This window comes from Protopterus annectens, chromosome 1.part0, assembly GCF_019279795.1.
Source record: "Protopterus annectens isolate FY-2018-M chromosome 1.part0, PAN1.0, whole genome shotgun sequence".
Lineage (NCBI taxonomy): Eukaryota > Metazoa > Chordata > Ceratodontiformes > Protopteridae > Protopterus > Protopterus annectens.
Genome location: NC_056725.1, coordinates 167,035,747 through 167,062,032, shown reverse-complemented (window position 1 = coordinate 167,062,032; position 26,286 = coordinate 167,035,747). Strand labels below are relative to the sequence as shown.

At 43.3% G+C, this 26,286-nt stretch overlaps 1 protein-coding gene across 2 annotated transcripts in view; it reads left to right on the top strand.

Moving 5' to 3' along the window:
- LOC122788278 (alpha-actinin-4) overlaps positions 1-25,936 on the top strand; it is a 1,502,973-nt gene extending 1,477,037 nt beyond the window's left edge. For both annotated transcript variants that reach the window (XM_044055436.1, XM_044055378.1), the window contains exon 21: positions 23,600-25,936. In XM_044055436.1, the coding sequence (XP_043911371.1) occupies positions 23,600-23,758 (159 nt within the window). In that variant the 3' untranslated portion in view covers positions 23,759-25,936. The remainder of the gene's footprint in view (positions 1-23,599) is intronic.
- Positions 25,937-26,286: the final 350 nt, after the last annotated feature.

Below are 26,286 nucleotides of genomic sequence, written 5' to 3'. Positions count from 1 at the left end.
ATCTCAACCTGTTATGCTCTGGGACCTCAATTTTGTTCTGCAGGCCCTCACTCTCCCACCCTTTGAGCCCACGGCTTCCTGCGATTTAAAATTTCTTACATGGAAATCTGCCTTTCTGATGGCTATTACATCAGCCAGATGAGTATCAGAACTCCAGGCCCTTTCAGTCAAGCCCCCATATTTGATATTCCATAAAGATAGTCTCTCTGACCAAATCTGTCCTTTCTTCCCAAGGTGGCTTCCTTATCTAATATTAATCAGTCCATTGAGCTGCCGGTCTTCTTCCTCAACTTCTCCAATAAGGCAGAGTACCAGTTTCATCTATTGGATTGTTCATAGGCAACTACGTTTTCATCTACACAGGACTAAAGATTGGCGGAAGTCAGACCAGCTGTTCGTTTCGTTCTCAGAGAATTGCTTGGGGTCTGCGGTCGCTAAGGTCACCATATCTAGGTGGATAGCTGGTTGAGTCTTTTATTTATCAGGCAGGGGGAAAGAGCCTGCCTTTTCCAGTCAGAGCACACTCTACCAGAGCAGTTTCCACTTCCACAGCCTTTCAGGCTAGGTTATCGATGGACGATATATGTGCGGTTGCAACATGGGCTTCTCCTCACACGTTTGTTTCCCATTACAAATTGGATGTGGTGTCCAGGAGCAGGTCATCTTTTGGCTCCATAGTGCTCAGGAGTATTTTCCATTGAGCCACCCAGGATGTAGGTGCTAGGGATGCTGTCCCACACGTGACGAATGTAGGCGAGATAGGACTACATAACATCAGTTAGTTATGTACTCATAACGTTAGATGTATGTAGTCCATCTCGCCTTACATCCTTCATTACCCACCCACCGTCCCCCACGCCTGGAGGATTTGGAGGATCTCCTTGTACTTCTGATAGAGTCCCTTTGGATAATTTGTTGGACCTTGTTGTTATGGGTGTGTGTGTGTTTGGGTGATGGACACAATAATTCTGTTGGCAGCAAACTAGATCTGGGAATGTGGAGCAGTGTATTGTGGGATACCATCTTAGCCCAGCCAAAGACTTTAGAGCTAGTAAATAGGCAGAGTCAGAGCTGACATTCGGCTCCGAACCCACAAGTGAAGAATGTGAGGCGAGATGGACTACATACTTCTAACGTTATGGTGACTACATAACTAACTGTTCCATCATACCTTGCCTACGCCTAGAGTTTCTTTGGTGGGCAGAGGCTTGCCACCAAAACAAGGGACTACCATTCACACTACCCCCTGCCGCCCAAACCTTAACAAACTCATCAGACTATGTATGGGGTGCTCCACCTGGCAGGGAAGTGCATTCAAGGCAAATGGAACCCAAGTCAAATGCACCTGCATATCAATCAAAAAGAAATGTTAGCTGTACAGAATGCTCTGACCGCCTTCAAGGACCACATTATTCTAGGACAATTAATGGTAAAGATGGAAAAACACCACTTTTATGTGGTACATAAGCAGGGGGGTACACATTCTTACCCCCTCTGCAGACTAGCCATGGCTTTGTGGAACACGGCCCTGAGCTGCCAAGTGCATCTGCAAGCTTAATTCCTGCCAAGAAAACTAAATACACTGGCAGATGAACTAAGCAGAAACCTCATGGACCCACACGAGTGGAAACTGGAACCAAGGATTTTCAACATGTTTACAACCAAATGGGGGAGCCCAGATATAAACCTGTTTGTTCCCCCCAGAACTATCAATTGGACAAATTTTGCATAAGGACTCCCCACAAACAAGCTTGGAAAGTGGATGCTCTGTCCTTTAGCTGGAAAAACCTATCAGTTTATGCCTTTCCTCCTCTGCCTCTGCTCTCCAAAGTACTACTAAAGATCAAACAAGACAAACCAAGGACAATTTTGATTGCACCAGACTGGCCACGCCAACACTGTAGCCCCTCTTGCGCAGTGTGTTACTGTTGGCCCTATGGCACCTGCCTCTGACTCCTACCCTATTGTCTCAGGACAACCAGATTCTGCAGCCTCAGCTGCAAACGGTGAACCTAGCAGCCTGGCTAACTACCTAATCTCTCCTTTCTCATCCCTCAGCAAACCAGTGATGGATATTTTAGAGGCAAGGAGGCAGAGTACTAGAAAATCTTATGCTGAAAAAATGGAAAAGATTCTGTGCCTGGAACCAATCTCAAGGGATGAGCACAGCAATGCCCAATTTACCTCAGATTTTACAATACTTAACTGAGATGCTTCACAAGGGCCTATCCTCCTTCTCCATCAAGATTCACGCTCAGCCTTTTCAGCTCAACACAGAACCCTCCCCTCTTTTCTCATCCACTGCTCAAACAGTTCCTCAGAGGGTCCAAATATCTACAACCACCCAGGAGACCTCCAACTCCAGCCTGGGACCTCAACTTTGTATTGGAGAAACTCACTCTTCCTCCTTTTGAGCCAGCTGCTACTGCAGACTTAAAATTCCTTTCTTGGAAAACAGCTTTCCTTTTAGCAATCACTTCAGCAAGAAGAGTACCTGAATTACAGGCCCTCATGGCAGTGGAGCCTTTCATCATCTTTTATGCAGACAGGGTGTCCCTCAGGACCAATCCCTCCATGCCTAAGGGTAGTATCCAGTGTGGCCCGTAATCAGTCCATTCATTTGCCAACCTTCTTTCCCAATCCACAGAACAAAGGGGAATGAATACTGCACACCTTAGATGTGCACAAACAACTTAGATTCTACTTGGACAGGACTAAACCTCAAAGGAAATCTGACCAACTGCTGGTGGCATTTACTACAGGGGCAGAGGGGGAAGGCTATTTCAAAGCAAACCATTTCCAAATGGATAGGCCATTGCATTCATTTCTGTTACAAGCACCATGGAAAACCTATCCACAGGGGATCAGACCCCACTCAACCAGGGCTGCATCTACCTCTACAGCCTTTCTCAAAGGCATTCCTACCAGGGACATCCTAGAAGCTGCTACCTGGAGTTCTGTACATACTTTTACCAAGCATTACCATCTGCCAGTTTTCTCTAAATCCAGAGCTGGCTTTGCCACTGCAGTCCTGCAGGGCCTTATAGCTGGTACTAATGCTAAATTCCTCCTCCCATCCTTAGCTTTGGGAATCTACCCAAATGTAATGACTGCAACAGTGATACACGAAGAATATAGTACAGTTGTGTACACTTACCATAAATGTAGATGTTCAAGTGTATTCACTGTTACAGTCCTGCTTACCCTCCCTCCAGCCCCCTTGCTTCTTTTGGCTATACCTCTGCTCTCCTTTACTATGCTCAAAAAACTTTTTGGTGTATTTGCTTTTTTGTTGGAGGTATAACCTTGTATATTTATAGATTTAATTGCTTCCCATTAGGGGGGGCACCTGAGAAAAACTGATGTAATGGCGTCAGCTGCATTTTTTATACCCCTGACATCACGGAGGAAGGGACAGCAACCGACGCAGGACCCATGACTTCGTTAATCAGGCCGACTGAAGGCTACTGCAAGCAGGTAACCCAAATGTAATGACTGCAACAGTGAATACACTCTAACATCTACATTTATGGTAAGTGTACACAACTGTACTTTTCAAATACCATCACAGAAATTGATCCCATTCCTTAGGGTATGATTAAAGTTCATGAAATTAGTATTTCAATCCTTAATGTAAGCCCAAAGTGCTCTTTACAGCACCCGCAATATGTCCAGAACTGACTCGTCCTGCTGTTCATGAGAGTTTCTTGTGTAGGTAGCATATTTAAGTACAAGTGTATATTCTTTATTAGACCCATTGCTGATGCTGCTACTGCTGTTGGAAATTGGAGCTGTCTGGGCATCTTTCTTCCACATTACTTGTTTCTGCCTGAAAATCATCATAGTTTATGACTTTCTGTATGTGAGACACTGTAATCTCTAGTTGCAGCAATTTCAGTGATCAGTGCTACTTTTGTAATTTTTTTATGGACTGCTGCATTTGGTTTTCTCGCATCTATTTTTTATAACTGGGTTTTTGTTTAATTTCCACCAAGTCGCTGATTTTTTCCAGGCAGCCCAGAGTTTTTCTGTGTAATGTTTTTCAGGGATTTGCTATATTAATGAATACAAGTTTGCATTTGAAGTTTTACAATTTTTCTTATACAAGTATTTTATTTCCTCTAAATTACTCTTGAAATCTTTGAGTATGTTCTAACTGGGAGGTTCTTGGGGTTCTTATATAATGGTAACAATACATAATTTCTTCCTTCTCTCCAGTAGTCCACTGCATCATATATGGCTGTTTTTGTAGACCACTACTACCTTCTACAAAAGGGGAGTTATCCCCCCAAACCTGGCCTGACCCCATTGTAAGAATGTTTCCATGTCTTGAAGATTCTACAAAGACAATTTTTTTTCAATTCTGGGCACTTTTTTAATCCTGTGATTTGTGCACCCAGCTGTCTTTTTTATTTTTCAACCTGCTTCTCCCATTGATATATACAAGATGCAGTCTTTTTATATCAGTATCATATTGGTGAAATTGTGTGAAAATAGGGTCCACTACGTGAAGGTACTCACCAAGACTTGAGGATGAATTCAGTTCCAGTGATACTACTATCCTTTTCTTGCTGATTTTTATCTTTCCAGTCAGACCGGTTTTCTCTCCAACTCTTCTTGATGTTGACACAGTCTTGAAGTGAATCCTTCCACTTCATTATTCCCCTGTTTTCATAGGGTCTGAGTTCAACTATATTTAGTCTTGGTGAATTCTTACATTTATCCAAAATTTTAGAATAAAACTATTTTTTAACTATTTTTTTCTTAAAAGATTTATTGACAGATTATTTTTTTGTGGAGATGCAAATAGGTTGTGGCGACATAAGGTGCGCATCCCTGTTACCCAAGCCAGCAGAGTGGTAGAAAAGACTTGTCTGATTTAAATATTATGAGCACCATCGAAGTGCTGAGGTATCCAAGATGCAAAGTCAAAAGAATGCAAGAAAGATGGTGATCCTGTCCTAGGAAACTGTAGCAGTCATACTTAGCACTGAAAGGACACAGTAAAAGATGAAAGTAAGACTAGTCTGGGAAACGTGATCGTTCTTCATTGTCCCTAAGATTATTGGCTAGAAGTTCATTGTCAAGAAGCTTTACAAAGCTGTTGAGACTGTAGATGAAAGAATCTATTTATAGGTTTGCTGAGAGTAAACCGCCCTGTCTCTTTAATCTTTTTGCCCTGTCAGCACTGATGTGCCATCTTTTAATCTTATAATTTGTCCTGTCCAGAACGTTCTTGAATCTGTTTAGCCCAATCACCTCTGCTTCCAACCACTTTTAGAAAGAATGAGTCAGTGCAGCTTATTAAAAAATAGTCTCTTATTCATAGGAAGAGAGTCTCTGCCATCTGTCATAGGTGGTATCTGGAGCCTTTTAAGGAGCGCCTGCACAGTTTTAGTTCTTGCATTATTTATGTGGGCCAGAATTAAACACTGTTCATGTTGTTTTCATTTGTCTTGCCTACAGCTGCAAAGCATTTTTTCCACTTTTTTTCAAAGATTATATTTGAAAATCATGGCATCTTTTCTAGCGTCTGTAACCATAAAATGTTCAGTCAGGGCAAGGCTTGATAGGTGGTATTGCTTGCTGTGGCTTGGTCCTAGTACAGATGCAGTGGTCATTTGAGACCACTCCTGTTAGGTAATGGAAGATTTCACAAGAGGTACACAGAATTGAAAAGCAAGTAAGGTGAGGGCAGTGTTCATCTCTCTATCATTGATAACTACAGGGATTTGTCATTGGTGCTGTACCCCCAGGACAGTGCCATTACGGATCGCTGAGACCTTAATCAGGAGATGTGATTTCAAGGTTTTTATCCTTGCTTTTCGATATGTACAGTCTTCTCTCAGTTTAGGTTTGTTGCCATCTAATCTCACTGAGACTTTATCTTGGAAACACTGATGCACCGAGCCTGTCTTTCATTATTTCCCTTATTTGAGAATAGGGTTGACACCTACTTTTTTTCAACTCCTTTGAAAATTGAATACTGATCCAGTAATCCAAACCTTACTTTAAAAATCTGGTATTTTGTTTGTCACTACAGAATACTACTTGTAAGATAGCAAAACCACCCCCCAAAAAGGTCCATCTTCCTTATGAAGGTACATCCAGGGGGCAGTTCATTTGCACTGATGAGCTTGTTTAACTTAACAAAAATGCATAGGGAGTGGGTGGAGTGAGTGGGGCAAGAGATGTCATGAGAGTTATGATTTTTGTCCAATTTTTGCTAATCCATAAAGGTGGTAACCTTGGTGGAAATGCACCTCTTTTATTGTAATCTTAACTCTGATCCCATCCTTCATCAAAGGTTCCTGCATTGTCCCTTTTGGTTTTGGAAGCCTTCCTGGAGCCCTCTTGTGTCCTGAAAGTGTTCTTCAAACTATCTGGAGATATACAGAGCAGAGTATATTTTTCTGGCACATCAGAGTTATGTACTGGTAATTGTTTGACTAATTTTGTCATTGCTGGCTGACTTCAGAGTTGTGCACTGTTTTTTTGCTTCACTGCTGAAGGTGTTGGTTTTCCTATACCCACCCTCATTCCTCTGTCGTTTAAATTTGGAGGTTTTTGCAGATGCCCGCCCCCACTGTAGATTTGATCTGGGACACTCCCCCCAACCCCATCTCTTTACCTCATTCTACCTAATAGACTCCTCCTGCACTGTTTTTAGTCATTTTTAATTTAATTGCATTTTTTAAACTGTTTGGTCTAACATTGCTACATACTCGTGTGCTAGCTTGCATTGTATTTGAATTGTTTTGACTGCTGTTTTAGCTACTTTTCTGTAGCTGTAGTAATTGGTTGTTTGGGACCATTCCTAGCACTTTTGTAGTTTACTGCTTAAAATCCGCCTCTGGGCGTTTTTTTCTGGCTGTACTGCTCAGACAAGCTCCACGTGGGTTTACAGAGTGGCCGTAGCAGCAAGGAACTCGAAAAAGCGACTACCTTCTGGATTTAAGTATCTTTGCTTTTTTTTCACTGGAAATAGCTTCTGTTGCTTACTTTGAACTAGCCTGAACTGTTTTTTTTACTGATTACTGCATTTATTTTAAAATCTGCACTTAAAGTTACATTTAGTCGAATTTATCAAAAGTTTGCTTGTTTGTTTAATTTAACTGCGGAGGCTGCCCACTAAAGTGTGCTAGCCTATGTAACTAATTTATCACTGTCTCTGCATTTTCTGTGTGTTTCTACAAAAAAAACAAAAAAATAATGCTTGTTTTCCCGCCTTTCTCGACTAGTTTAGACCAGTATACAGGCATTGCTGTATTCTGGGCTGTGGTGTAGTTCCTGTGTTGTCCATTACCTTACTTGGATAAAGTTTCTTTGCTCACCAGTGGGAGTGGGGAGCCTTGAGCAGCCTACCTGTCCTTGGGGGAAGTGACCTCAGCACAAGAAGCTGTAGTAATTGGTTGTTTGGGACCATTCCTAGCTCTTTTGTAGTTCACTGCTTAAAATCCGCGTTTGCACAGCTTTGCGCGGTCGTGCGCATAGCGCAGTGACGGTTAAACAAGGTTAGACTTTTTCTGGCTCTGCCAAGTCTGCTCTTCAATTTTTCCCTTAGAACTGTTCTACTTGCAATCTAAACAGCCTATACTCTATCTGAAAAGCTCAGCACTTGCTCCTAAAGCATTTTTACACAGGTAAAGCACTCTTAAACAAAAGAAAGTACTTCATTCACCTAAATTCTGTTGAGTACCCATTTCCCTATAGGTCCTTTCTGACTCGCACAGCAATCTTTTTCACTATTTCTAGCACGTCGAAGGGTCAGTTGCTGGCGTCCTCTCCTGTTCAGCTGGTGAATCTGGGAATCTTGAGGCAATGTTACAATTGCCTCATGTACACAGACAACCCTCTCCTCCTCCCAACAAATACAAATATATGCGAGAGATGCAACTATATAGCCAAACTGGAGGCTGAGCTCTCTCAATTCAGTATTTGCAAGACCAGTCAGGAGGAGAAGGTAACCACGCACACCACAAACCCAGTCTCGCATAGAACTATCACAACTGCAAACCAAGCACATACACACAAAAACATACTCGGAGGCGCTGATAAAAAAGCTACCAAAACAACAGAGGCCTCCAAAGCAGACACCCAAGCAACCACCACCTCAAGACATAGCACATGCAACACAGTTCACAAAGTCAGTGTGCTAAACAGTCACAGCCCTTAAGGCCAAACAACATGTCAGACACACTTGTAATAGGTGACTCAGACACACTGACGCCCCACTCACCAGACTGAGCAAGGAAAAGGTCACAGTAAGCTGCCTGTCGGGAGCTAGAATCCGCCACATAACACAAGCACTCAGGTCACTCCACAGCAAGTACAAATATGACTCGGTCATTGTACATGCTGGTGTGAACTACCTGAGACGTACCTCCCTGGACTACATGGAGAGACATAGAGGAGCTCTCTGATTATGTAGCCCAGGCCGGTATGACCCTGACCCTGAGCAGCATCTTACCCTCACCAAGAATGATGCCACAGTACAAAGACAAAATGATTAGTTTTAACAATTGGCTTAATTACTGGTGTCATTCTAAGGGGATCCAATGTCTGTCTGCTTGGGATGACATGCTTGACAAGCCACGCTGCTTCGCAAGGGATGGCTTGCACCTGTCACCCCTGGACTTCCGGATATTGCCCAAGGCTCTTGCCACCCCCATAGTGCCTTTTTTAGGCAAGGCTCAAATGACAAACCTACCTCCCTAGAAAACACAAGTGGAAAAAACTAAGGGTAATGCTGCTGAATGCCAGAAGTCTAAACCTCAAGATGCACGCCCTTGAAGCCCTCCTCAGTATGGAGAACATCGATGTCTGTGCAGTGACTGAAACCTGGTTCAAGGCTCCTGAGAGCACCCCAGCACTATCGGGTTTTACCTCATATCATGCTTTCCGGCCCCAAAACTTGGACCGAACCACGAAAGGAGGGGGAGTATCCATTTTCATCAAAGGTACCCACACCTCCAGGTTAGTGGCAACGCACGAAGCATCGGAGACTATCCAGGTGTAACTAACCATAGGCAAAACTGCCTTACAGTTTGTAGCATGCTACAGACCACCCTCTCACTCAGGAACCCCACACAGCCTTCCTGAAGACACTGGAGAGTATGAATGTCTCTCCAAATACCATCATTTTGGGAGACTTCAACTACCCAAACATAGACAGGGAACATTACTCAAGCCCCAACACCCTAGCCCAAAGGTTCCTAGAATTCATAAACTCAAATGCAATGGAACAACTAGTCACCATTCCCACAAGAGGAGACAATATACTAGACCTGATCATCACAAACATGGGGACAAAATGCTCCACACCGGAAGTATATCCCTCTTTGGTAAGATCAGACCATAAATTAATCTCACTAGAAATCCACATCCCGCCCCCACCCCCTGCACAAAAGACCACAGTGAAGAACTTCTCAAATGCAAACTTCACACTTCTTAAGACTGAAGTGGTATCCTTCAAGGCCCCTGGGCCAGTGGAAACCACAACCCACACTGCTGAATCCTTTGCAAATGCTTTCTATGGGCACCTTTATGAATGCATGGATCATGCAATCCCAAATAAAACAAAGACCCATTCCCCCAAAGGCAGGCGCCCGGTCTGGTGGACCCCAGCCATAAACTTTACAACAGGAGGAAGCTACTACATGACAGAGCAAAATCCCTAAAAGGGAAGGCATCTCTGATCAGTACTAGCAAAAAACTACGATCACTCATAAAATCATCCAAGGCCAACTTTGAGAGAAAAAGGCCAACTTTGAGAGAAAAATCGCAAAAGACACAAAAGACAATCACAAGGCCTTCTTTAGATATGTTAGAAACCTGGGTGGAAACTCCCAGATATGCTCAGAGTTGGTCCAAAATGACACAAAATACACTGAACCCACTGACATTGCCAACATTCTGGCAGACAGGTTCAGTGCAAATTTCTCCTCCCCCTCCCCCCCAAAAGGAGAAATAACTATCCCAGCAAAGTGTAGCCTCCCTAACATCTCAGATGCCCAGGTGAGAGACGCCCTCTCTAAAGCTAAAAACACAGCATCAATGGGACCAGATGGTGTCCAGGGCTGTGTGCTACATGAACTCCAAGAGGAACTAAACCCACACATAAGGCTGCTGTTTAATCTTAGCCTTACTACAGGGTATGTACCCAAAGAGTGGCGTACGGCAACAGTGGTCCCACTTCACAAAGGCGGTGCTTCTACGGACCCTGGAAATTACCGCCCCATAAGCTTGACGAGCCTGGTCTGCAAAGCTATGAAGAGGATCATTATGGAACTCCTACAGACATTGGATCCTACCCAATTTGGCTTTGTCAAGGGCAGATCCTGCCTTTTGAACTTGGTCGACTTTTTTGAAACAGTCACTAAGGCCATTGATGAGGATAAGGCAGTTCACACAGCCTACCTTGACCTTGCAAAAGCCTTTGACACAATACCCCACTCGGGCGTCATAGACAAACTCACCAGCTTAAATGTAAACCCATATATCACAAGATGGGTTGCAAACTGGCTCAAGGACAGAACCCACAGTGTCAGAGTTGCTGGAGCTGTGTCAGACTCTAAGCCAGTCACAAGCGGTGTCCCACAGGGCTCAGTCCTGGGACCCCTCTTGTTCGGCATTTATTTTTCCGAGGTACAGGCAAACATAGGAGGATTGTGGCAGACAAAGTTCGCAGATGACTGCAAACTGGGCGCCATAATTGATACTCCAGCGGACACAAACATCCTTCAGAGGCGCCTCATAGAAACGGATAATTGGTGCCAGAGCCATGGCCTTAAGCTGAACGCCAAAAAATATATAGTCATACCCTTTGGGAAAAACAAGGTACCGACAAATTGCCACATAGGTGGTAATCCATTAAGTACGGAAGAGGTAGTCGGGGACGTAGGGACCCAGGTTGACAGTAACCTCTCATTTGACACTCACATTGCCAAAGTGGTTAGGAAGACCTTCTATATTGCCCACCTTATCATGAAGGGTGTCACATCTAGATCAAGAGAGGTCATTGTGCCCCTGTACTGTTCTCTTATCAGGCCAATGATAGAGTACAATGCCCCATTTGGGATGTATCTCACCCGACACCTGCAGCAGTTGGAAAGACCCCAAAAGTTCCTCACCAAGAGGATAAAGGGTCTTAAACATATGTCATATGCTGCCAGAGTGAAAAAACTCCAGCTCTATTCAGTCGCATACCGCCTACTCAGAGGTGATCTGTGCCTGACGTACAAGGCCATGTCCAATCCGGAATTAATGGACATGCTCCACCTCAGAAAATCCAAATCTATCAGAGCCACGAGAACAAGAGACTTAAACCTCAACACAGAAATAAATAGGACGTGCTGGAGGGACAGATTCATAACCCAGAGGCTCCCTACACTCTGGAACAGAATCCAAGTCCATATTAGGCAGAGCCCCTCACTGACTCTATTCAAGAGAAATCTCGAGTGGATGGGAGATCGTAGGTTTACCCCGGGGGTTATAAATGCCCTAGGGCAGATAGCCTAGTACGAACCTATATATATATATATATATATATATATATATATATATATATATATATATATATATATATGGATTCACTTCATAACACTGAAACTTCAAAATACTGAAAATGACAAAACTTCATAATACTGAAGACCAAAATACTGAAAGCTCAAAATACTGAATACTCAAAATACTGAAACTCAAAATACTGAAAACACATATTATGCGTTAACTCAGCTTAAACATAAATCATAACAATTTCTACCAAATATATGCAGGGGCAAGCCCTGCACTACCCTGCTAATTATATATATCTACTGCAAGATCGCACGTAACGACACTATGTGCAATCTGCGAGTCGATATATTCAATTAGCAGGGGGTGTCGGCGGTGCAGCCCCCCACATGGGGGGTGCAGGGGGGCTTGCCCCCTGCATATATTTGGTAGAAATTGTTATGATTTATGTTTAAGCTGAGTTTACACATAATATGCGTTTTCGGTATTTTGAGTTTCGGTATTTTGAGTTTCGGTATTTTGAGTTTCGGTATTTTGAGTTTCGGTATTTTGAGTTTCGCATTTTGAGTTTCGTATTTTGAGTTTCGTATTTTGAGTTTGATTTTGAGTTTCGGTATTTTGAGTTTCGGTATTTTGAGTTTCGGTATTTTGAGTTTCGGTATTTTGAGTTTCGGTATTTTGAGTTTCGGTATTTTGAGTTTCGGTATTTTCAGCTTTCAATGTTATGAAGTGAATCCATATATATATATATATATATATATATATATATATATATATATATATATATATATATATATATATATATATATAAAACTTTCTTGTAACTAGTGTAGTCCAGATTCTGATTTTCTGTATCTAGGACTGTATGTAAGCTTCTGAGCCCCCCCAAGCTTTCTGTGGAGGGAAGCCTTCTAGCTTATCAGTGGGAGTGGTAAGCACTAGGTAAGCTATCTACCACATAAGGAGTGGTTCTGGCCCAGAAATTGTAGTTATTGGCCATTTGGGCAGTTTTTCTATCTCTCAAGTTTCTGATTTAAAAGCCCACATTTGCACTTGTTTCCCCCTTTCCTGTAACTAGTTTAGTCCAGATACAGATTCTTGAATTTGCTTATTCGTGATCAGCACTTGTTCAGAACATGTAAGCACTAAATAACCTACTAATTATACAGCACTCAACCTTCCTCATTGACTAGAGGAAAACAGTTTTGGTACTTACTTTCCTCACTTGCTTAGAGAAAAACAGCTCTTGTACTCACTTTCCACACTTATCTAGAGGAAAATAGTTTTTTTTTATTCAGGCATGTCCAACGGTCAGCTCCCAGTGTTCTCTCCTGTCTATCTGATGAATCTGGGCATCTTGGGGCAATGTAGAAATTGCCTCCCGTACACAGACGACCCTTTCCTCCTACCACCCAACACTACAACCTGTGAGAGATGCACTTATCTAGCCAAACTGGAGATAAAGCTCTCTCCAATCAAGACTGAACTTGACAGGAAGAGAAGGTAAACACTTGCACCACACCACACTCATCACATAGTCTCACTAAATCTACACCACCAAAATCCACACATAGAAACACAAAAACCTTTGCGCAGGCTCTCGGTAATAATCTGCTCAAGCAGATACCTCCAAAGCAGAAATGCAAGCAACCTTCACCGCCCAACACAACCCAAATGACACATAGCCTGCAGACTGAGTGCCACTCAACCACAGCCAATAAGGCAAAACAACGTACCCAACACACTAGTCATAGGCGACTCTATAGTCAGGCACACTGATGTCCCACTCACCAGGCTAAACAAGGAGAAGGTTACGGTCAGCTGCCTGTCGGGTGCCTGGATCCGCCACATAACTCACGCACTCAGGTCACTCCACAAGTACAAATATGACTGTCATTGTCCATGCTGGCATGAACAACCTGAGATGTACCTCCCTAGACTACATGGAGAGACCTGGAAGAGCGCTCCGATCTTGTAGCCCAGACAGGTATGACCCTAGCCCCGAGTAGCATTCTGCCATCACCCAGAATGATGCTGCAGTACAAGGACAAAATGATTGACTTCAACAATTGGCTAAGCTTCTGGTGCCATTCTAAAGGGAATCCAGTATCTGTCTGCCTGGGATGACATGGTCGACAGACAACGATGCTTTGCCAGAGATGGCCTGCACCTGTCACCCCTGGGATTCCGGATACTGGCTAAGGTTCTTGCCACCCCTATAGTGCCTTTTTTAGGCAAGGTTCAAATGACAAATTCACCACCGTAACAGGAACAGGCAAGCAAAAAACTGAGGGTGATGCTACTCACTACTAGAAGTCTAAATCTCAAAATGCACTCACTTGAGGCACTCCTTAAAATGGAGAACATAGATATCTGTGCAGTGACCGAGACCTGGTTCAAGGCTCCAAAGAGCACCCGTGCACTACCAGGCTATAACTCGTACCACACTTTTTGGCCATGTAACCTGGACCGGAACACCAAAGGTGGAGGTGTGTCCATATTCATTAAGGATATCCACACCTCCAGGCTAGTTGTTCAGTAGCTGAGGTTATCCAAGTGCAACTAACTCTGGGCAAAACTGCAATCCAAATTGTAGCTTGCTACAGATCACCCACCATGCCCCAGGATTCCCACTCCTCTTTTGTTGATGTCCTGGAAAATATTAGGGTTCAACCAAACACCCTAATAATGGGCAATTTCAACGACCCCACCATTAACTGGGAAAACTACTGGTGTACCAACTCCTTCGCTCAACGCTTTCTGGAATTCATAAATTCCATTGCCCTAGATCAACTTATCCACACCCCCACCAGGGGAAACAATATCCTAGATCTAGACATTACCAATATGAGTGACCGGTGTTCCACACCTGAAGTCAATGCCTCATTGGTCCGATCGACCATAAGCTAATTACCCTAGATATCCACATCTTGCCTCCACCCCCCATTAAGGAAACCATGGTAAAAAATGTCTCCAAAGCTGACTTCATACTTAAGACAGAAGTGGTGAACTTCATGACACCCATGCAGATGGACAATACAGTTATGACTACGGAATCCTGCACAATTGCACTTTATAAACACTTACTTGAGTGCATGGATCGTGCTATCCCAAACAGAACCAAGACACTATCCTCCAAAAAAAGGAAGCCAATCTGGTGGTCCCCTGCCATAAACAAAACTGTACAACAGAAGGAAGAAACTCTTGCAAAAGAGAGTAAAATCCCACGAGTGGAGCAGCTCCCTGGTCAGTCTCAGTAAGAAGCTGCGCGATCCCTGATAAAATCCTCCAAAGCTAGTTACAAAAACAAAATCGCCACTGATTCTAAAGACAACCACAAAGCATTCTATAGCTATGTCAAGAATCTCAATGGCAACACTCAGATTTGCTCTGAGTTAAAGCACAATGGCACTAAATATACAGACCCAACTGATATTGCCAACATCCTGGCAGATAGGTTCAGTGCTAACTTTACCCCCCTCTCACCCCCTAAAGAGCCCATGTGTATACCGGAAGAATGCAGAGTTCCTGTAATCATGGCTGGACAGGTAAAAACCACACTCTCCAAAGCTAAGAACACAGCATCCATGGAACCAGACAACATCCCAGGCTGCGTTCTACACGAACTACAGAACAAACTGGCACCCCACCTAAGTACCATGTTCAATCATAGCCTCACCTCAGGCTTTGTGCCTGCTGAATGGTGCACCGCAACGGTTATCCCACTCCACAAGGGGGGGAGCCACCACGGACATTGGAAACTACTGCCCCATTAGCCTGACGAGCCTGATCTGCAAGGCCATGGAACGTATCATCATGGAACTTGTAAAAAAAGGCATTGGTAATCTCCAAACTCTGGATCCCACCCAGTTCGGATTTGTAAAAGGCAGATCATGTCCCCTAAACCTGATGGACTTCTTTGAAGCAGTCACCAAAGCAGTAGACAAGGGTAAGGTGGTTCACACAGCCTATCTAGATCTTGCCAAGGCTTTCAACACCATCCCCCACTCTGAAATTATAGATAAACTTACTAAACTAGGTATAAATCCCCATGTCACAAGATGGGTTGCCAACCGGCTCACTGACAGAACCCACACTGTGAAAGAAGACTCCAAATCCGACTTCAGACCAGTGACAAGTGGAGTACCACAGGGTTCAGTCCTGGGTCCTCTCCTGTTTGGTATCTACTTCTTTGAAGTACAGGCTAACACAGAAGGTCTTTAGCTAACTAAGTTCGCAGATGACTGCAAACTAGGAGCCATAACCAAAACTCCTAATGATGTGGACATCCTACAAAAGGGCCTCACTGAGACAGATGCCTGGTGTCAGTCATGGCCTCAAGCTCAATGCTAAAAAGTGCATTGTCATCCCCTGTGGTAAAAACTCTGTACCCATGAACTACAACATAGGAGGTAGTGTACTTTACACTGAAAGTGTGATAAGAGACCTTGGGACACAGGTGGACAGTAGTCTCTCCTTTGATAATCACATCGCCACAGTAGTCGGGGAAATCCTTCTACGTGGCACACCTCATCACAAAAGGTTTCTCATCCAGAAAAAAAGGTCATTGTTCCCCTCTGCTCATCACTCATTAGACCCATAGAGTGCAAAGCCCCTTTTGGTATGTACCTCACAACACATCTACAACAACTGGAAAGGCCGCAGAAATACCTCACAAAGAGGATTACCGGCCTCAAACAGATGCCCTACACACCGTCTCAAACTCCAGCTTTACTCAGTCGCATATTGCCTACTCAAAGGTGATCTCTGCCTAACATACAAAGCTATGTCAAACCCAGAGCTGTTGGACATGCTCCACTTAAAGAAATCCCAATCCCTCTGCGCTGCATGCTCTAGGGACCTAAACCTTGTCACCACAATAAACAGAACATGCCAGAGGGATAGATTCCTGTCCCAGAGACTTCCCATACTCTGGAATAAAGTACCTATCTGTATCAAACAAAGCTCCTCATTAGCACTCTTCAAGAAAAATCTTGATGATTGGATGGGAAATAGGAAATTCACCCCGGGGATCACCTCTGTGGCTCTGCTCGACAGTGGCTCAGGAAAATTATTTTCTTGGGTGGCAAAAGCCAGGGTACCTTTTTGGCTGGACTTGTATAGGCCCCAGGGCTGATAGCCCAGATGTCCTTCATGGATGCATCTGCAGTCATAACAACTGGGTTGTCCTGTCGTCAGGCAGCCCTTCAGTCGGCCGGATTCCAAAGTCCGGGTCCGGCTTCGGCTGATGTCGCACTTCACCCGACGTCATCTCTGTTGGTCTTCAGGTATAAAGGCATCAGCCGACGCCATTTTCCTCAGTCTTTCTTGCCGCGCTCAAGCAGAAGCTGTTCGCAAGTGCCGGTCGGTCGGATCCAGAGATTACTTCTACGAATACTACTTCAAGACTTCTAAAGCTAAGTACCCGCTGGGGACTCTTTCTTGCCTCAGCCGATGTCAGAAAAAGTTAATTGTTTAACCTGTGGGAAACAAATACCTCATAAAGATTTCCACTCTTATTGTCTGCCTTGTCTAGGCCCAGCCCACGACGTAGCAGCCTGTTCGCCTGTGCTTCTTTCAACCGTTAACGCTTAGGCGCCGGTCGGAGTTTGCAGAACAGTTTTTCGGTTCTGTTTTTGCGACATTATGCCGCCGGATCCTCCGACTACCCAATCTGCCAAAAACGCAAAGATAAAGACAGACACTCGCGTCCGCGGTTTCGCCGAAACCATGGTTAAGCAAATCATGAGTGTCTCGGTTTCGCCGAAACCGAGAAAACTGATCAAAGTACAGCTGAATCTATCTCCACAACTGAGGCCCCTGCTACCACTCTTGAATCGGCCCAGAAATTTTATCCACTACGGTGGTTGCCACTGACTTATCAGACACCATTCCCTTGGATGTCTCTACCCCAGCACGTGGTGCTGCTAGGCCTCCAGCAGCCATGTCCATTAAGGCCTTCGCCAGGGCTAAAGCAGCCAAGACTACTAAAACAGTGCCTGTTAAACCCCTACAACCAGGCCCTCTTCTAGTTCTCAAATGCTTACTTTGGCAGAAGATTTAATTTCATTAATTAGAGGATCTCAATCTCACCCAGACAGGGCCTCTCAGCCCCCAGAGAAGAGACCTAGGGCAGAGCCCCCTGAGCCAGTGTCCTCTGATGATTCTGCTGATGAATCAGACATAACTGACCAGCCAGAGGCTCCTTTCTCCAATTTTGAAGATTCTGATGCTGAAGAATCCATTCCAGCTGCTTCCCCACCAGAAGAATTCTCCTTTGGGGAAACCTTTACATGCCATGCGAGAGCAGTTCCAATGGCAGCAACAGGATTTTTCAGACTCCAGAAAAAGACTTAGGACCTTTCTGCACCTTCCACAGCACAGGCCCTTAGCTATACCTCCTGTTCTCTCTGTGGTGGATGATGCTTTCAATGATGTCTGCTCCGCTCCAGATTCTTTACCCCCAGCCCCTGCCAAACCAGACAGATTTTACAGGGTGCCAGATACTCATCACCACCTTTACAAGGCCCCACTTGCAGACCCCGAAACTATATCCCAGGGTCCCAAGGCAGTGGCCGCGACCATAGCTAAAAACCCTATTCCTTCTGAAAGGGAAGCAAGGTCATTAGACAGATGGGGTAAAAAAGTCTACACTTCAGCTACTCTTTCAGCTAGAGCTTTAAACTGTCAGTTTCACATGATACAATACCAAGAGTTTATGCTTGATCAGTTAACTAAAAAGCTAACCACTGACGAATCTCTTGATAAGAAATATGTATTAGAAATGGTAAATAACATACAACAGGTTAGTAACCATTCCTTAAAATGTGGCTATGATGCACTGGAGGCTTCATTTAGGTCAGCCATGACTGGCACAGTGATAAGAAGACATGCATGGCTAAAGGAAGCAAGCTTTACCGGATCATGTTAAAGCTAAGTTGCTAGATGCTCCTATGGATAAGACAAGTTTGTTTGGTACACCTGCCCAGCAGGTTATGAAGAAAATGGAAGAAAAGGCAAAATCTGTTCAAACGGTTAAAGATTTCTTGCAGGTTCAACCCCCAAGGTTTAGCAGGAACTGGCCTGCCAAAAATTGGTCCTTTCCTGACTCCACAAGATCTCAAAGGGGCAGGAATAGACGTTCCAGAGGCAGACACCAATCCAGAGGAGGTGCCTACAGAGGACGACAGTGGCAAGGAAACAGAGGCACAGACACAACCACTGCCACTACATCAACACAACCACAGTGACTTAACCCTAAATCCGCCTACCAGGGAACAAATAGCAGCTCCTCTAGGCGGAAAGTTAACCTTATTTTCAAAGAACTGGCACTACATAACAAAAGACAAGTGGATTTTACAAACCATAGATCAAGGTTACCGGTTCCACTTTCACACTTTACCAATCAAAAGAGGAATGCCAAATCTACCTCCAAATCAAAAAACAGAGGCTCTACAACAGATAATGGAGTTAGCAAATATGAGAGCTGTGGAAAGAGTGCCAACAGCAGAGCAAGGAAAGGGGTTCTACTCCAGACTATTCCTAGTTCCAAGAAAGGAAAAAAGTTGGAGACCAATTCTCGACCTGTCCACCTTAAATACATACATCATTGTCCCAAAATTAAAAATGCTGACCCTACAGCAACTTCTTCCCATGCTGGGCAAGGAGTGTTGGCTGGTAACTCTAGATCTCAAGGAGGCATGCCTGCACGTCCCCATTCGACCAATCTGCAGAAGATACCTCAGATTTCTTGCAGGATCAGAGCACTATCAATTCTCAGCATTGCCCTTTGGCTTATCTACTGCCCAGAGTATTCACAAAATGCCTGGCATCAGTAATCGCCCATTGCAGACTACAGGAATTCAAATTTACCCATACCTGGACGACTGCCTGCTACAAGGGGACAACAAAAGCAAGCTGACATCAGATTTACAAAGGGTCATTTACTTGCTACAAGCACTGGGATACACAGTCAATTTACAAAAGTCAAGGCTGATACCATCCCAAACAAGGACATTCCTGGGCTGAATTGGACACAGTAAAACAAATGGCATTCCTAACTACAGAAAAACAAAAGAACTCCTCTCTACTTCTTGGCACTAACAAAACTGAACAAGTTAACAGCAAGAAAAGTACTGCAGGCCTTGGGCTTCATGGCATCATGCATAATCTTGGTCCCATTTGCCAGACTACATATGAGAAAACTACAGTGGTACCTAAAGAATTTATGGTCCCAACACAGACACAGCCTAGAAACAGAAATCCCATTAATTCCATGCTTAAAACAGGAGTTCCTATGGTGGGCTCAGGCATGCCAGTCAAACCCAGGCCTACCCTTTCGCAGATGTCAAGCAAGCCAGACCATCACAACAGACGCTTCAGACCTAGGATGGGGGCCCACATGCTGGACAAATGCGTGCAAGGATTGTGGACACAGGATCAACTTCACCTGCACATCAACCTAAAAGAAATGCTGGCAGTAAAACTGGCAATCCAAAAGTTCAGACCATTTCTCAGAGGGCCAGTTGATGATAAGGACAGACAACACCACAGTCATGTGGTACATCAACAAACAGGGAGGCACTCATTCATACCCCCTATGCAGAATGACTTTGGAACTGTGGACCCTGGCACTCAGCTACAACATCCAGTTACAGGCAATATTTGTACCGGGGAAAGAAAATACTCTAGCAGACATATTAAGCAGAACCACTTCGGATGCCCACGAATGGAAGCTGCACCCGGACATCTTCAAGACCATCTCAAAGAAATGGGGAATGCCTCAGATAGATCTATTCGCATCACCTCTCAATCACCAGCTCAAAAAATTCTGCACAAGGACATTCCACCCACTAGCATGGAAAGTGGATTCGCTCTCCTTCAGCTGGAAAGGCCTAACAGCATATGCATTCCCACCTCTTCCCTTGATACACAAAGTACTACTAAAAATCAAGGAAGAACATCCAAGGATAATCCTAATAGCTCCAAACTGGCCAAGACAACACTGGTACCCACTGCTAAGGAGCATGTCTCGGAACAATATGTGGCCAATACCCCTGATGCCTTTGATGTTAACTCAGAACAACTACAACATCATACATCCAAACCTAAAAACGTTGCAACTGACTGCATGGAACATCACATAGCAGCAGCAAATCCAGAACTTTCCCAAAGAGTTAAAGACATTATTCTTGAAGCACGCAGACCTTCAACAAGAAGGAACTATGCTGGAAAATGGAAAAGGTTTGTCATTTGGAGTACTGAAAGAGGAAAAGATGTGTCAAACATAGATATGCCTAACATTCTGGAGTATCTGGCCGAACTTCTTCATTCAGGCCTGTCCTACTCCTCCATCAAGATACATGCATCAGCTATTTCAGCAGAATACAGCTTTGATCCACCTGTTTTTTCGCACCCTTTGCTCAGGCAGTTCCTCAGAGGAATCAAGAATGTAAAACCTCCAAGGAAACCACCATTGCCAGCTTGGGACTTAAACTTTGTGCTAGAAAAGTTGACACTGTCACCCTTCGAACCAGCAGCAACAGCAGACCTACAACACCTGTCATGGAAAACTGCTTTCCTACTGGCAATTACTTCAGCAAGGAGGGTTTCAGAACTACAGGCCTTAATGGCAGTGCAACCCTTCCTAATCTTCCACCAAGATAGAGTGTCCATGAGGACTAATCCTACATTTATGCCTAAGGTGGTATCCAGAGTGTCTTTAAACCAGGCAATCCACCTACCTACCTTCTTTCCCAACCCACAAAACAGAGGGAAAGAATACTGCATACCTTGGATGTACATAGACAGCTACGCTACTACTTGGACAGAACAAAAGTAGCAGAAAGACTGACCAACTTTTGAAGCCTATGCAACAGGAAGGGAAGGAAAAGCTATTTCCAAACAGACAATCTCCAAATGGATAGGAAATTGCATACGATTCTGTTACTCCTTCCATGGAAAACCAATTCCACAGAACATAAGACCTCATTCTACAAGGGCAACAGCCACTACCACAGCCTTCTTACGAGGAGTGGCAACCAAAGACATTATTGAGGTGGCTACTTGGACCTCCGTGCATACATTTGCCAAGCATTATAATTTGCCTCTATATTCCAGATCCCGAGCAGGGTTTGCCACTGCTGTACTGCAAGGGATCCTAAACACACCATAATCTACTTTTATCCTCCTCCCCTAGTTGGCTATGGTATTCTACCCAGTTGTTATGACTGCAGATGCATCCATGAAGGACATAGTACAGTTTTGTACCTACCATAAATGTAGATGTCCGAACTGGATAGCATCTACAGTCAGGATTACCCTCCCTCCTTCCCCTCTGTGGTACTCCTAGGGTGTTTACCCTCCTAATAGCTAGCTGGTGGGGGGGAGTCTTTTATGGTGTATTTGTTTGTATATATGTACATACATGCTTATATTTGTGTTTACCTCTATCTTTTTGGAAACATTGGCATCTATCCAAATTTTAGCCTTCAAGAGGGCTACTGGCATCTGGGGCAAGAAACACTGAGGAAAATGGCGTCGGCTGATGCCTTTATACCCGAAGACCAACAGAGATGACGTCGGGTGAAGTGCGACATCAGCCGAAGCCGGACCCGGACTTTGGAATCCGGCCGACTGAAGGGCTGCCTGACGACAGGACAACCCAGTTATGACTGCAGATGCTATCCAGTTCGGACATCTACATTTATGGTAGGTACAAAACTGTACTTTCCTACCTATGAACAAAGAATTTAACTTTGGTAGATGGAGCTTTTTGCAGTTTTTAGCAAAAATGGCAGCAATTAAGAAAAAATGTTCTTGAGAGGCTTCTCTCCTTGGTGTTTCGAAGAGGGGAGGGCTTTAAGGTTGCCATTGTAATTTTATTGGGGATGAATTGAAAGCTGGGGTGGGCAGTGAGTGGCCTTCCAGAGGCATGGTTTCTGCAGATCCCACCACAGGTATCTGTACAATTTGTCCCTTGTGGGAAGGAGAGGGAGACCTAATTGAAGCAGTTTCAAGAATTGCAAGAAATGAAGCCAGAAGCATGAGAAGATTCCTGGGAAGAGTAACAGCAAGAATATCAAATGAAAAAAGGACTAAGTGGCAGGAAAGGTGCTGGTGAATTAGAGCATGTTAAATTATGTATGGGGATGGGGGGCTTCGAGATCACTTATGTGAAGTGGAGTGTGAGGGATAAAGAAATGTGAAAAGTTTTTAGTATTTTGGGGTAATCCGGGATCTCTTAAGGTTGGAAAGTGATAACTTGCGTCATCCTTCTTGGTGGGTTAGCATTTGGGTTAATTTTCTTCTGTTCCAATTCAGCATTTAGTTTGAGCCTTTCTCATTTAGGAATGTCTGTATCTTGAAGGCGTAATCTATGATAATAGTACACCTGGGCTTTGAGCATGTCTTGCCATCTGAGCCTGCCAGTCACTTTCTGCTGCTGAGTGTGTTCTCTTAATGATATTTCATTGAAAAGATCCCACATTAAGTGCATAAAAGCAGATACAAATATCCATGTTACCAAATTGAGCCAAAATGTTCAAAAGACATTTTTTGGCATAGGTTCATAGTTTCATAGCTACTAGGCTATTGACCTATAAGGATCTTTAGAACCCTAATCATACATGCCCTTGACGTTTTTAAACCTTGTATTTTAAGTATGAATAACAGAGATCAGCAGGAGATTTACTTGTCGCAAATCATGATAGACAAGGGTGGTAAGACTGGGCTGAAGATGCAGTTTACGATTCATCCAGATTAAGTAGTATAAGAGAATTTCTTTGCTTCAAGGCAATTTCAAAGTGGTATTCTCTGTGATGCACATCTTTCCCACCATGTTCTATTTATGTTGCAAATTAATTGTTTAGATCCCTTGAGTGGGTGTTTATGCCCCCTCAAGAGATTTGAGGAGGGGTTGTCAGGGTTGGGGTTTCAAATGCAATTTGCTTGAAAAATGGATTAACAGTTTGTGTTTTAAAATGTGTAAGTAATTATTCCTCATTTTTGCTCTTTGATGCTTAGTAAATTTGCTGATGTCCAGCATGGCTTTTGAGTAATGTTACATGTAACATTCTTCCTACAGAATTACATCCTTGCTGATGAGCTACGAAGAGAGCTACCTCCTGATCAAGCGGAGTACTGCATTGCTCGTATGGCACCATATAGGGGTCCTGATGCCGTGCCTGGTGCCCTTGACTACATGTCTTTCTCTACAGCTCTGTATGGTGAAAGTGATCTGTGAGCAGTTTCTGCTTTCCCTGCTGCTGCTGCCATAGTTTCATTATTCTCATTCCAGCTTTGAACAATAACTTTTTAGTATATGAAAAAATAGTGGGGTTAAGTAAACTCTGACTCCTGACCAAGGAAATATCCAATTTGTTTTGGAAGTCATACATTCCAGATGTGTGCTCAATAAATATCTATGCAATTGTTTTCACTTTTCTGTTTATCAAGCACTGAGGTTTCTACATGTAACCTGGATTCAGAGAATGCTTATACCAAGTTGTCTTATACCCCAGTGTGTGTTGTAACACAGAATAGCAGTTTCCATCAGATAAGATGAGCCAGTTTCTTGTCCTGAATGACTTTTGTTTTGGCATTTCTTAAATTCATTTAACCTGAAACCCACACATAATGTTGTACCTGGTTCCAGTTTGCATTTGAATGTAATCTCATTTTAACTGATTGTAAAAGTAGAGGAAATGTGATGTTTGGGGGGGGGGGGTAGGTGATAAAATGCCCATTTTTGTTCTACTTGCATCCATTTGTTCCAGGCCCTGTCATGAGGCCACCTGTATCTCATATTTTGTTGCAAATGTTCATTCCCTTGCCCCTTGTAGGGGAAGGTTAATAAGCTGGTGAATCCACCACTGTGCATCACAATTCAGCAGTGGCGCATTAATTTAAACTTATTTATGAAATCTGCCTTCAGTAACTGTAACCAGATACTAATATAACCCACCATGAACTCCTGGTAAACTGTGACCGTAGAGTGTGTAGTCCAGTGTTTATGGGGTTAAGAACTAATGCTGTTCCACGCTACATATTTAAGTAGGAGTCCAGAAACTGTTAAAAGCCTACCTTCTGTGTGGAAGAAATGAAACCGTTTTCTAGACTGGTTAAGGCAGATTCAGAGTAATAAGGATGGGGTTTAGGCTTCATGGCGCTCTCTTATATTCTGTAGCACGAGACAGAAGACTGATGAGCTACTAGGATTTATTTGTTGTATTGTTATAGTAAGACACCCTGACAAGGGAGCAAAAGGCAATAAGTGGCATAGAGTAAAGTATATTTATCTCTAAAGTATTTAATCTTGATTTTGTTTTTCATTGTATATACTGCAGTGATCATTGTTATCTTCTGATGAAGCTGGGCTTTTGTTTCTTGTTGACACCCCTACAGGAATTAGGGAGAATTTGGGGAGTAGAGAGCTACTTTTAATTTTTTTTTTTACATTTTTTTTTGTTTGGACTTAAAACAAGGATTTAAAAGCAAGGATTTAGTTTGGGGTGCTTGGTTGCAATTTTTTTTACTGACAGACGCATAACATTAGTGGTATAACATGGCCTTACTGTTACTGTGGTATGGTCTCCTGAATTGACGTGTGCATACAGTATAAAAGCAAAGACATTTGTAAAGTAAATGTCATTCCTTCTATATCTCTCTTTTATTATGGGGTCTGATTTAGCAGCAAAAAACTGAGAGGCCTTGTATTTCGTATTTCCAGATTGCACTCTGCCCCAAAGAAATTGCAGCAGGCTCTGACAGCAATCATTGCATTTTTTAGCACAGAAGAGGTGTGCAGATCATACTTCATTTGAAGTAGACTTGCTTCAAGTTGTACTATTCTGGAACTGGCAGGCTGGCTTTCTTTGTTAACCTTCTGTAGGTTTATGGCTGGTAGACTCAGAAGGCGTATTGCATGAGACCATCTCTGCTGCAACTGAGTTTACTTCCACAGGATAGTAGTTCATGTTTAATACAAGATAAACAGACTACTGGAAATCCTACTGTTTGGAACCAAACTGGTAGTTGACACTTAGATTTCTTAATCCATTCAGACCATTTTTATTTGTGGACCAAAATACTTTCATGGGTTACTGTTGTATGAACCTGGGAATCTGTTAAATATATAATCTTTCTATAGATATGTAATGGATTTTTGTGTAATTAAAACGCTGATTATTAAAACAATGAAATTTGTAACAAAACATTCCAAGCCTTGTACTGTTCCTGGTATATTTTGAATATTGTAGTAGAGAATTTCCATTTATTACATTTAAATTGCAACGTGCTAGCACAGTTGTAAAGTAGGGGAAGGTGCCAGCTCTGTTGCTGTGCTTTGAGGGTGATATGCTTGGGTATTTTTGGAAATGGCCTGCCCCTCTTAATAGAGCAATAAAATCATATTTTTAAGTAAGCCTGTCTCTCTCACGTATTTACACCTTTTATTGTAGTGATTTGTTTTTTTATTGTGGGATGTTCAGCCAGCTTTCAAATTGCTTTGTATTCAGTAGATGTTGGTAGTAAATGCAATACAAAGCATTTTTTGCCCATTATCAACCATAATTGATTCAGCTGCCTGCATTTACAGTAGTTATGCAGACCTTACTCCTCTTGGGGTCAAGTAACTGGTCATAGAATGCTTGTATGTTTTCTGTGCTAACATAAAATGACACAAAGCTGGCAAGTTCAGTTTCATATTTAACACAAATAGGTTACTAGTAGTTGGTGGCCATGGGTCTCCTGTGCATCAATGTAAGTGTAATG